At 44.1% G+C, this 11,568-nt stretch overlaps 3 protein-coding genes across 3 annotated transcripts; 1 reads left to right on the forward strand and 2 right to left on the reverse strand.

Annotated features, from left to right (window-relative positions):
• Positions 1-6,674: 6,674 nt before the first annotated feature.
• Positions 6,675-7,665, reverse strand: MELLADRAFT_85795 (uncharacterized protein; the record flags this gene model as incomplete). The annotated part of the gene is made up of 3 exons (XM_007409286.1): positions 6,675-6,810; positions 6,864-7,372; positions 7,462-7,665. The coding sequence occupies 3 exons, from the start codon at positions 7,663-7,665 to the stop codon at positions 6,675-6,677; spliced, it is 849 nt and encodes a 282-aa protein (XP_007409348.1).
• An 825-nt stretch (positions 7,666-8,490) lies between these two features.
• Positions 8,491-8,907, reverse strand: MELLADRAFT_105931 (uncharacterized protein; the record flags this gene model as incomplete). The annotated part of the gene is made up of 1 exon (XM_007409285.1): positions 8,491-8,907. One exon carries the CDS (start codon positions 8,905-8,907, stop codon positions 8,491-8,493), a length of 417 nt encoding a protein of 138 aa, XP_007409347.1.
• A 999-nt stretch (positions 8,908-9,906) lies between these two features.
• MELLADRAFT_62680 (uncharacterized protein) lies at positions 9,907-10,647 on the forward strand (the record flags this gene model as incomplete). The annotated part of the gene is made up of 4 exons (XM_007409212.1): positions 9,907-10,075; positions 10,113-10,298; positions 10,364-10,414; positions 10,463-10,647. The coding sequence occupies 4 exons, from the start codon at positions 9,907-9,909 to the stop codon at positions 10,645-10,647; spliced, it is 591 nt and encodes a 196-aa protein (XP_007409274.1).
• Positions 10,648-11,568: the final 921 nt, after the last annotated feature.

Here is an 11,568-nt window from a genome sequence, read left to right on the forward strand (position 1 = left end):
ACCTGTGTGGTAGTTCTTTGGAATCTTTACAAGTACACCATTCACACGTTCACCGACCCAGGCAGCTGTGTAAGCCGGAGGGCCAAAAAGAGCAGCGATTTCGGATATATGCTGTGCATAATGCAGATTGGGCTTGACACTGACGTCCTTCCAGTGAGTCAGCAGATGGTCACGATAGTTCTTGAGCATTATTTGTAGATCATTGCCATCTTCATTGCTGAACTTCCGAGAAAAGGTACAATTGGTGATCTCTACAGCATGTATCAAGCTTTGACACATAGCCTGGCGCTTGGAATTGTTGGAATAGTAGAGCTGAGGAATTATTGAAAGCACAAAGTACACAGCGTATAAGGTCAACCATTCGGATGCTTTTGTGGACCCAAGGCCTGATATTCCAATCTTCACTGAAGGCCGTGTCATCCAGCTTGGAGCTTTTGAAGCGCGAATCACATGATGTATGTTAATTAGATCAGAGTCTGTTAATGAAAGACTTGGCGGCTTGGGAGGTTTAGTTTTGCGTATGCGTTGAGCTTTCGGAGGGTTAGAAGCCTTGGGTGGTATATCATTACTACTTGGTTGAATATACTTTTTGGCTCTTTTTTTTAAATTGGTATTACGCCGTTCGACATTATCAGCGGCTTTTCCCTTGTTTTGGGTCTGTAGTCGAAGCGAGCGGCGACATTGAGGTCCATTGGATGCCTGAGAAGAGCTAGCCGAGTTTTGCAGTATGGAAGTCCTAGGGCGCTTTGAGGGGTCTATTTTGCAGTCTGAACCATGAGAGCGGTCACGTTTTTTGCTGACTTGATCAAAAGAATCGGAGAGAAGTTGAAGAGATTCCTGACTGGAGCTGAATTGCATAGGTGTTTGAAGATATGAGCCACTAGGGCTGCAAGACATAGTAAAATCTCCAGACGGAAAGCTAGAAATAGAGCTCTTTTCTATTGAGCTAATCCCAGATTCAAAACTTGCCTCAAACGAATGAGATGCGTTTGAACTTTCAGGCTTGGAGGGGGAGAAACAAGAAAACTTCAACGATGAATCACAATGGTGGAAGTTTCTGTCAGTGAAAAACTCACTAAGACCGAGACATCTGGCCTAACTTTGACAGTCCTATGTAAAGAAGTTTTTGAGGCACTCGATTTTTGCTTTGACTTGAGTGAGTCGCCTGCCTGACCAAGCTTGAGGAATGAGCATGCGTGGTCTTTGACTAGTCCAAGTAGGATACAGTGCATTATATTGACCGTGACAACTTGAATAGGTCGCCAGTAAGGCAGCTCAGAGAGAACTGTGTATCGGACTCCAAAGTCGTTAAACACCGTTTCTTGTTCGTCTAGTGTAGTTGCATCCCTCCATTCTTCTGCGTGCTGCTGGTGGTTACACCTCTTCGGCCACGTAGTAATATCAGTATTGTTCCGTTCATTTCTGGGAAGTGCACAGTGGGCACAAAAATTATGGGCGGAATGAGCTGCAAAACCAGCCATCTTCCTCATTCCTAAGATATCAGCTATCAAGGGCCATATAGCAGCACGTATCACACGACCGTTAGGGTGATTGGGAGTTGAAGTGAAGAAGATTCCGTCCCAAAGCGACTGAAATTGCACTACCAGAGGCTTCAAAATCCCGTTCAATTGATCAAATCTTGGCTCATGTGGCCCGGGAATTGTACCAAATAGAAACAAGTTTTCTTCTTTATATCGTAAGGTAGGAGGTAAATTAAAGCATATAAGTAGTACTGTTCCATGGGATGATACCTTGCGAGAGCCGCGTCCGTGTGGGTTAAACCAATCAATATATAGACCAAAAATAATGTTGCCACTTTTCAGAGTGAAACGTTCTCCCAACACTTGAAGCGCACCGCCGCGCACCGCTTTTTCACCAAAAATGTGTAGCGCAGCGGTAATCCGCTTCAAGTCAAACCCGCTATCGTCCCGCTATGGGACAGAACCCGCTACATCAAACATGGAGCGCGGCGGGCCTTTTGATTCATGAGCTCCGCTTGCGCTCCGCTAATGATAATCAGGAGGCCAGGGAGCGGGGCACAGCGGTCAATTCTATTCACATTTTTTTTTTTTGCAATTTACACAAGGAAATAAATTTTTACAAAGAGAATAGAGTAAACAAAACTCGTATCCATCAACAGAGAGAACGAGTGACTATGAAAATTATAAAGATAAAAAACAGACAAGTCATCGCACCAAGCCACAAAAGAGTTGAATAAACGGGATAATGAGCGACAAGAAAAACAATTGAAACAACCATAAGGAATAATAAGAGAGTTAAAAGATCACATATCACATACTCATTAAAGGGTATGTAAACAAAGAAAAAAAGAGATTGAAATAAAGAGGAAAGGAAATTAAGGCTGATGATATGTACATTGAGTGCCTTCAGTGAGGTTCACAGCTAAGACAAACATGTTTTCTTCTTGCCATACTTGCCAAACGACGTGAGATAAGCAAGCGCTTCAGAGAATCTACCAACCACTTGTATACCAGCTCGTAACCATTCTCGGCATCCGACACTACGTGAGATGGTCTTCGGTGATAAAGATCCCCGCGCAGGAACGGCAATATTGGCCGCTGACGAGAAAGTGCGTTCTACAGCACAAGACGTGGCTGAGATGGTGAGGTAGTCCTGAGCAAGGGAAGCAAGAACTGGGTAATGACATGCATTTTCCTGCTACAAGAAGCGAAATCAGTAGTGTTTCACAATCATTTGCGTGCAATCAGGGAGAGTGGGGTTAACAGTTTGACTGACCCTCCACCACGATAATTCAGTTTGGCCAGGGACGATAGGATGGTTTCCTTGAAGGTACAAGTCGAGTTCTGATGCTCGGATTGAAGATGATGTTTGAAAAGAGGCTGACAATGTAAATATGTCAAATTGATTGTATGCTTCACGTGACACAGGCGAGGGAGTTGGAGCTGGGCTACAAGGTGGGGTAACAGGCCAGGAGTCTAAAGTCGAGTGAAAAAGGTCTTCAATGCACTGCTTTGCTTGGGCAGCTTTGTCGGAGTAATGTAAGTCAAAGAACTTGAGGCGGTATTTTGGATTGAGGATAGTGGCCAAGGTAATGACTTCGACTTGGCCAGCTTTGGCCTGATACTTCTCAAGCTGAGTTAACATGGTCTTGATCATACCTTGAAGGCTAGGAAAAGGTGTAGTTTCGAGCATATTAGAAAGACTCTCGTGCACTCGTAGATATTCGGCAAGGAGGAACGAGCCGGAAGGGGTGTTGCCCTCCATATGCTTTGTTGAGATACAGAAGACCTGGAAATCAAATGGTATCAAGACTTGAAACAAGACTTGGAAAGAATGATACCAGGAAGCGTACCTCTAAGATCTTACATAGAGCATCCACCCCGTCCCATTCATCCATAGACATCATAATACCCTCATAATATCTCGTTTTTCGATCAGCAATTAGGATTGAGTCAACGACCTGAGGAAAGGTCCAAATAGTCAGACCAGCCACGACTAAATTAGAGAACAATGTGATGTTACTTACATCTCGTCCCGCAATCAGGTGGGAGTACATGGCAAGATCAATATTCCAACGTACTCCCCAACCTGCGATAGGTGAGGGGCCATGATATCCCATCTGAACTGCTCGGGCTTGAAACTCACCTCGCCTGGCATTACTTCGGGTGAGTAAAGCATTGAACTGCTTCAACTGAGATGATGATACAATACAAATGAGTGAAACAAAAAAAAACTAAGGGAGAAAAGAGAATGAGACTTGCCTTCATCGCACCTCGAACAACAACACAGCCATCAACTGGATCATCATCATAAGTTGGATAGTCATCCAAGTCCTCCTCATCAAGATTGAAATCGCCTGGCTGGGCAGTGGGAAGATTGTCCTCATCATCAGACTCTTCATAGTCAATAGCGTCGTGAGTTAAATCGTCATTGAGAATGATTGTGGGAACGGGAACGGAGACATTGGGAGGTGTGGTGGGCTTGACGTGCCCAGCAGCCAGACCTAACACCTTGAGTCCTTTCTTGACTACCAAGCCAAGTTTGTGCGCATAGCAGCGCACATGATTGATGGATGAATCCCAGGCCACGGGGTTGTCGCAATCCCAAAACATCTGTTGCATCTCTCGCGCCATCGTATTGTTGGATGAGCCAGAGTCCGTAGTCTGTCCTAGCATGTAAGGAAGGAAGAAAAAGCAGGTTAGTGAAGCTGAAGCAAAAGAAGACGAGATAGGAAACATATAATACATCAAAAGAAAAAGAAACTTATCTTCTTGTGGAGTTGATTTGCAATCAAGAACCGAGCGACTGGTTGAGCTAGAAGATGACCTGACTTATTCCATGCAACTAATTTCAAAGTGAGATGAATTGTTTGATAATTCCAATTGTTATCGATGAAGTTTGCAGAGACCCCAATAAATGCATAACGGTTGCCCTTGGTGGTCCAAACGTCATGCACTAGGGAAAACTTGCCGCGGTTATTCTGTCATAAAGGTCAAAGTCGGAAGTGTAAAGTGGAGAAGACAATTAAATGACAAAAAATTTAAGAAAGAATGAAAAATATAACTCTTTGGACTTACTTGAACCAAAGCCACAGCAGCCGAGCTCAAGCTGAGATACAACTCTTTGGCAACTCCGGCTGCCCATGTAGGAGTCCTTAATTCCGCACGTAGATTGGCAAGCTTGAAAGCCCCTCGCAAAGGTGTGTCATAGAAACGATTGAATGGGAGTGCGTGTAAGAGGATCCAAATGACCAATACAGTGTTGCATAACTCAACACTGAAGGTGGCCTGTGATAGAAAGGAGTCTAGTGTTGGTTGGCCGTTCCCAGTGTTTGAAGCAGCCACCATATCGGCTTGTTCTTGCTGCCACGAGCGCGGGAGGTTGCATCCAGCCTGGATGGCACGGGATCGTCGTGGGCAGGGAGCTCGGCCTTTCGCACCATCTCGGTGGGCGTACAGGTTGTAGTGAGTACGGACGCCACGTGTGAAAGTGCTTTTGCACCATCGACATTTGTAAGACCTAGGATCATCGCCAGTCTAATCAAAGGGTGAAAATGAAAAGGAAGAAAAAAACATTACAAATGAAATCGTAAAAATTTATCTGAGCGTAGATGATATACTGTACTCACCTTGCCTTTGACATGGGTTGGAGGATGGTAGTACTCCAAAAGCTTGGAAACCCGTCCAAGCTGAGCACGACGGACACCTTCGGTTTCAAAAATCTCGACGTCTGAGTCTTGATTGATATCGATTACATCCGGAACACCGGTAGCCTGTGCCTAAATGTACATAACGGAAAACAAAGAAAAGCGAATCAAGGGAAAATGAAAAGTGGTATAAGAGAAAAAATAAGACCTTTGTTAGATCTAGCAGGTGTTTGAAAGGGAAAGGAAAGTGGACATACCGGAGCAGGAACAGTGGCTGTTCTCTTTTGCTTCTTTGCCGGAGCTCGAGTGAGGCCTGCAGAAGCGCCAGATCCTCTGTGTCGTCCTTTTGAACGTGCGGCTGACTTGGACTTCGAAAATTGAAGTTGCTTCTTCTTCTTCGGTGGGGCTGATAACTCCTTGATGATTTCTACTGATGAGTCGGATTTATCTTCCTCTTGATCTGAAACATAAGGGCTATTGCTCAAATCTAAATCAAGGAGGTCACTAACACTACCACTGATTGAAGAACGACGAAGTGAAACTCTAGAATCTGGAGATTGGACTACAAAACCTGGCTTGGGAGACGAGGCACTTCTTGGGCGAAGAGTACGGCCCGAACCATTAGAAGGGGGAGCAAGAGTTGAGCTGGGTACAGGAGACAACATAGTGGCAGAACTTGAGATGGTGATGATCGGAATCAAAAGATATTTGAAAATAAAATTGACGACGAGTAATTGTAAGTTTTAGATTTTAAAGATCAAGTTGTTGAACAGAATAATGTGCAACTGGGGGAAAGATCAACTGGTCCTGGAGACCACTCACCTTAAATACAATCCTAGAGGTTCTGGGGGACGTTCGATATGCTGTGCAATCCCCCAAAAACCTTTGAAGGGTACACTGAATACCATGAACAATGGGGTTCAGTCAGTTGCCAAGGTTGTGATAAAAACAAGGACAGGTGAGAGATGACGTACTAGATTGAAACCATCGTTGAAGGCGATACCTGGACAAGATTAGGGTGTTTTCGAAAGGAGAGAGAGGTCACTGCATCAGAATCGATGCTGAAATCCATACCATGACAAGATTAGGGCGTTATCGGATGTCTTCTTAGATGAATCGATGATGGTTCTGTGGTATCGGATGATTTGGAAGTGTTTGTAGGGATGTCGAAGGTGATTGGTGGTGGTGGCAAGGGAGGATATGAGTGAGATACTGACATATCTGTCACATATCCCTTTGGATCTGGCATAACCCGCTGCATACCGCTCTCAGACGAGCCTGCGGGGCAAAATTTTGGGGCGCCCCACTAAATCCGCGCCCCGTCACATCAGGATCTCCGGCCTGGCAGCGGTGGCGGGACGCTTTAAGCCGCTACCCGGATATTAATGTATCGCCTGCGGGGCGACCCGCCCCGTAACCGCTCCGCACCCGCTTTTTGCGGCGGGTCGCTTCAACCGTTGGTTCTCCTGAATGCTCAAAATTTTTCCACATATCCCCATCCCAAATATCATGCATTGACGAAGAATTGCTATTGTGCTTCAATGATTCATCCAAAGCGTCTTCGAATCCAGGAACAAGCAGCATCCGGGCCAGCCACGATTGAAGGGATTGATAGTGAAATTGGCGGTACGGCTTGAGTGGCGTGTCGGAGTAGAGAATTCCCCCACAGGGCCGGCGGATTACTGGAGTTCCAATGGGATCGTCAGGACATTGAAGGAACCGCAAGTTATCACACTTAAGTTTGTAGGTGCCATCAGGTTTGGCACCTGGTTGACCATGTAAAGCAAAACAATCTGGACAGCAGACTTCGGTTTTCATATTAACATCGAGATTGAGCATTGTGAATAGTGTCGGAACCGAGAGAGGAAGATCTTCCCAATAAGGACGTCCAGTATATCCGTGATCCTTGGCTGACTGCGCTAGTTCAAGCTTGGCCATGTGAAGTGATTTTCGGCAATCGTCGTGCACAGCATTCTGAATGATACTTGCATGTGCGACTCGAAGCATAGCAATGAGGCATGCGGGACGCTGGAGATATACTTGCTGCCTCTGGAAACCCGCAGTTGATACAGTGATTGAAGCTGGAGGCTGTGTGTTTTGATGATTGGCCGAGACTTGAACGGTTTCCACAGAGCTAGATCGGCGTCTTCCAAGCTGTGCTGCACCAACAATCGGCCCCATTGATTGATCAATATATGCTTGATTTGCTGTTATATCTCCTGTACTCAGTGATCGTCGGCGTGCCTGGTAAGTGAAAGAGGTTCATGTCAGCATTTCTGACTGACCAAAATCGGAAAAAGGTGGAATCCGGTTGAGTCTATTGAAGGACTCACTGGTAGATTATTTCTCTCTTGAAATTGGCCATTAGATGAACTAGACGTTTTTAGACGTATCCGGCGCAGTTTTGCTTCGTGCTTCTCACCATTTTGACGGGTTCTGGTCTTGCCGGTGTAGAGGACTCCTCGAAGCTCAAAGCGTTCTGGTCCACATCCAAGCTCCTCGCAGTTACAGACATGAGGTGCTTTGAAGTTGTCCATTGCCGTAGTATGAATGTGGGAAAGAAGTGGGACACGGGCTTATATAGTACAAGGTCGAAGTCATCTCTCTTTTTATCTTGCCCCCAACCGTAACCCCCATATTTTACCCGAGGTACCCGACATCTCCACACATTGGACTCAAACATAGAATGACCCGTCCCTCTCTCCGCGCAAAAGCACGTCCGCTCACCGCTTTGAGATCACGACAAAGTATTTCATTAACAAACAGAACAGAAACAAAACACAACAAAGAGGAGAAGCCTCCACAGCTTACAAACCCTCAAACTGATCCAGAAGATAAGATAAACAAAGTATAACATATGATCTCAAATGAACAAATAACCACCCTTCCTGGTATTTGGTCAATAAGGCAACAAACCCACTTCGAGACTTTCTACATTTGAATATACACAAACAGAGATACAAAAAAATACTAAAAGCCATTTTGCTTTCATTTCAAAGTTGTATGACCTGATTTGCCTACGAAAAAAGAAGATGAAAAAGACTCAAATATGGATGTGAACACAGATATTTTCGAACATGCTTAGAGTAAATTTTACGGAGCTATTCAAGATCATGACGAAGAAATGGATTTGAACACAGAGATTTTCGAAATGTGATGCTTATAGTATTTTACGGAGCCATTCAAGGTCAAGACAAAGAATTGGAAACAAGATGAGTAGTGGTCTTGGTGGAAAACCGTGTGATTGTAATCTGATGAACTTTTAATCCAACTAGTCAAACATCAAAAAGTATGAGTGGGACTTCAATGTAAATGGGGTCATGATATATTGGAAAAAAACACGTACCAAAATTATTTTGACCTCAGTACCCATAAAATTGCCCAAATTCTGAAACTACATTATCATAGAAGATTCTGACATATTCGGCCTTAGATGTGCGAACACGGACAAAAACATGAGGTGAAAAATGCCGGATCAGCTGGCGAAGTAGGTCACACTGGACTCGTACATCCCAGAGATTACATCTTGGATCAAGGATGAAGCGTAAGTGGGTTGGTACTGTGCTAAGTTTGATCCAAATATCTTCAGGGATTGGATTTTGTTCATATATGAAAGGTTCGGTGTTGGCACGAGCAAGGAGCGGAGACCGTCTTGGCTCTGGCTCAAGCTGAGGTCCTGGTGTGTCGGAAGTTGTCAAAGCACTATCTGGTGCGGGAACTGGGCTGCAGTGGATGTTGAGAGAAGTGATAGTGATAAACCCAGAGATGTTGGTGGCCATGATCGATCACTTTTAGGATTTTATTGTGTTGGTTATACTTTGTTGAATATACTTGTTGATTATCTTTCAAATTGAGCGCTTGATTTCACAACCACAGCAGAGCCGAGCAATCTACTTATAGTGATACATTTCAATATCAGTTTCTTTCGAATGTAAGGAAAAAGACACTTCTTCCAATAGGAATGATCTGAAAGGCAACTCAATCACAGAAGAACTATCCGGTCAAAAGGGACTTTGTTGGATAGGCTTTTGGCAAGACCAGTATACAAAGGCCCTAAGATCCCAAAACCCATGTTTCAGAGTTTTCTGAGAATGCCTATTACATCATTTTTGAGATTACTGAAACATCAATCAAGTGTATATGTGCGAAATGGAGACAGGGTATCCGGTGATCATAAACGTCTCCAAGTCAAATTCCAACGTCTTCAAGCCTCTAAACCAGAGGCCACCTCATTGTGTCAATCTACCAAGATCAAACAGCTGTTTCCACAAAGGGAGCTCTTGCTATTCTTGATTTCCGTTGCATGCATAATGTCTTTTTGGATCCAACAGCTCCTTTCAGAGAGTGGAACCAAAGAAGGATCACCCGCATGTTGCATCCCAATTGCATCAATAATAGCGGGGCAAAGAAGAACAAATTGAGAGAGTTCGCCAAGAACAAGCTTTGTGAATGTCAAGTAGATCTATATATGATAGAAAGGGAGAGACACAGTTTCTAGAAGACTAGGCTCATTATCTACGCTAACCGCCTGGGTGAAGGGTATGCTGGGCTTGTCTTACATCTCACGCTTTGCTTCGAAGACGGGTGGTAGAAGACATGACCATACCCCTTGCCTATGAAACACTTTTTTTCTCTGTCTGGACCCTTTTAGTATAAGTAGTGAGTGATAACAACTCAAAATCCGTCACTCAGTCACACATCTCCTCAAAAATCCTCTCCATTGATCATCTTATTATTAGCGAGCTCGATAATAACTTTCAACCATATCATACGCGTCCATGATTATCAAATTTACTATACATATTGACCTTGGTCAACTTAAGGATCATGATGTGGCACCAGCCAAGGATATCACCATTTGTGCCGAACCGGTCCCTGTCCCTGTCACCCCCAATTCGCCACCACACAACGAGTCAAAACCTGTAACCCAAAGCGCGACTACTGCCCGTAAGTTATTGTGTATTTTCAAACTTTTTTGTGTTAGTGATTGCTGAAGTCCGTCTAACTTTAGCTCCAATTGGCGAGGAGAGAAACGAACTTGAGAACCAAAACGCATTTGCACAACCAACTTCTGCACAACCAACTTCAGCCACCGATAGTTTTTGGTCTGTGTTGGACACCGAGATCAGTCAAACAACTCCTACCCTAGGCCAAACCACACCCGTCACATGTGAGTTCACCTCCTCAAAATTCATTCAGCGAGTTAACCCACTGAGATTGATACTTTTCCCTTAGCGTTACCTGCGGTGGTTGATCACGGGATGAACCCAAGTACACCTGGCCCATGTGAGTGACATCTTATTCAGATCTATTTTGCGAGGTGATCCACTGAAGTTACCTCATTCCTCGCGGCCTTGCTATCTCGGTTTGGCTCACGCTCGGTATCACCTATGGTTGATACCATCAATCCACAATATCTGTTGCCTGGAATTGATACTCGTTTAACTAAATACAACAAACGACAGCAGATTGATAATAGAGAAGCCGAAGGTTCCAACTCTAAGAAGCGTCGAATGTGATTGAACTTGTAGTGGTAAAGCACAAGAATGATTGAGTTGCTTATTTTCACAAAACTTTCATGTTTGTCCTTGTTGCACGAAAATCTTGTCTTCTCTCCGTATTGTGACTATGTCTTGTGTGAGGACCTATCAGAAAGCATGTCAATCAAAATATTTTTTCTATCATTTGATTTTTTTGTGCTCAGATCTGATTGATACTTCAGTTTCTTCTTTTGCCAAACAACATCGTTTGTAAAGATCTTTGGAAAAATCTACGATTTCATTATACAATACCAAACAATGGTATCGGTTCACTATGCAGCATAGACTATGTGCATGTATTTGACTGGCTCGCTCAAGCTTGGATGTCCCATCAGTTTGAGTCCTTAACTACTCAGTTCAGTGATGTGGCTGCCCTGGGCTGTGCGCAGCAGCTAAGTTTGTGGCAGTTTGCAGCACAATCAAGTCTGTTCATCTGCTCAGTGGAATTGACAAGCGGGGTACAAGTTTCGTAGAAGCTCTGAATTTGGTACGCTCCCAACGTCGGGCGCATTTTCTGTGGACACGGTGAAAGGTCAGAAACAGAGCAAAAAATGTGAAAAAATATGCATCCTGTTCCTTGGTATGAGATCTCCAATCTGCATATTTTTCCGTATTTTTGGGGTTCATATTGGTGAGTGTACTAACAATAAACCCTCATAATCACCAGATTACCACCTGTAACAGATGCTGGAATTTGGCTGATCAGTGCTGAGAGAAAGTTTTGATTACTATAAAACCCCATAACTTTGTCAATTCTGGCTCAAAACACTCGATTTTGGGTGCATTAGAAAGCTGAATTCCTGAACTACAACTTTCGTTTTGACTCAAAATGTGTAATCCCAATGGCTGACATTCTATTCGATGATATGTGAAATGTGATTTCATTGGGGATATCTTTCT

Source organism: Melampsora larici-populina, assembly GCF_000204055.1.
Source record: "Melampsora larici-populina 98AG31 unplaced genomic scaffold MELLAscaffold_15, whole genome shotgun sequence".
Lineage (NCBI taxonomy): Eukaryota > Fungi > Basidiomycota > Pucciniomycetes > Pucciniales > Melampsoraceae > Melampsora > Melampsora laricis-populina.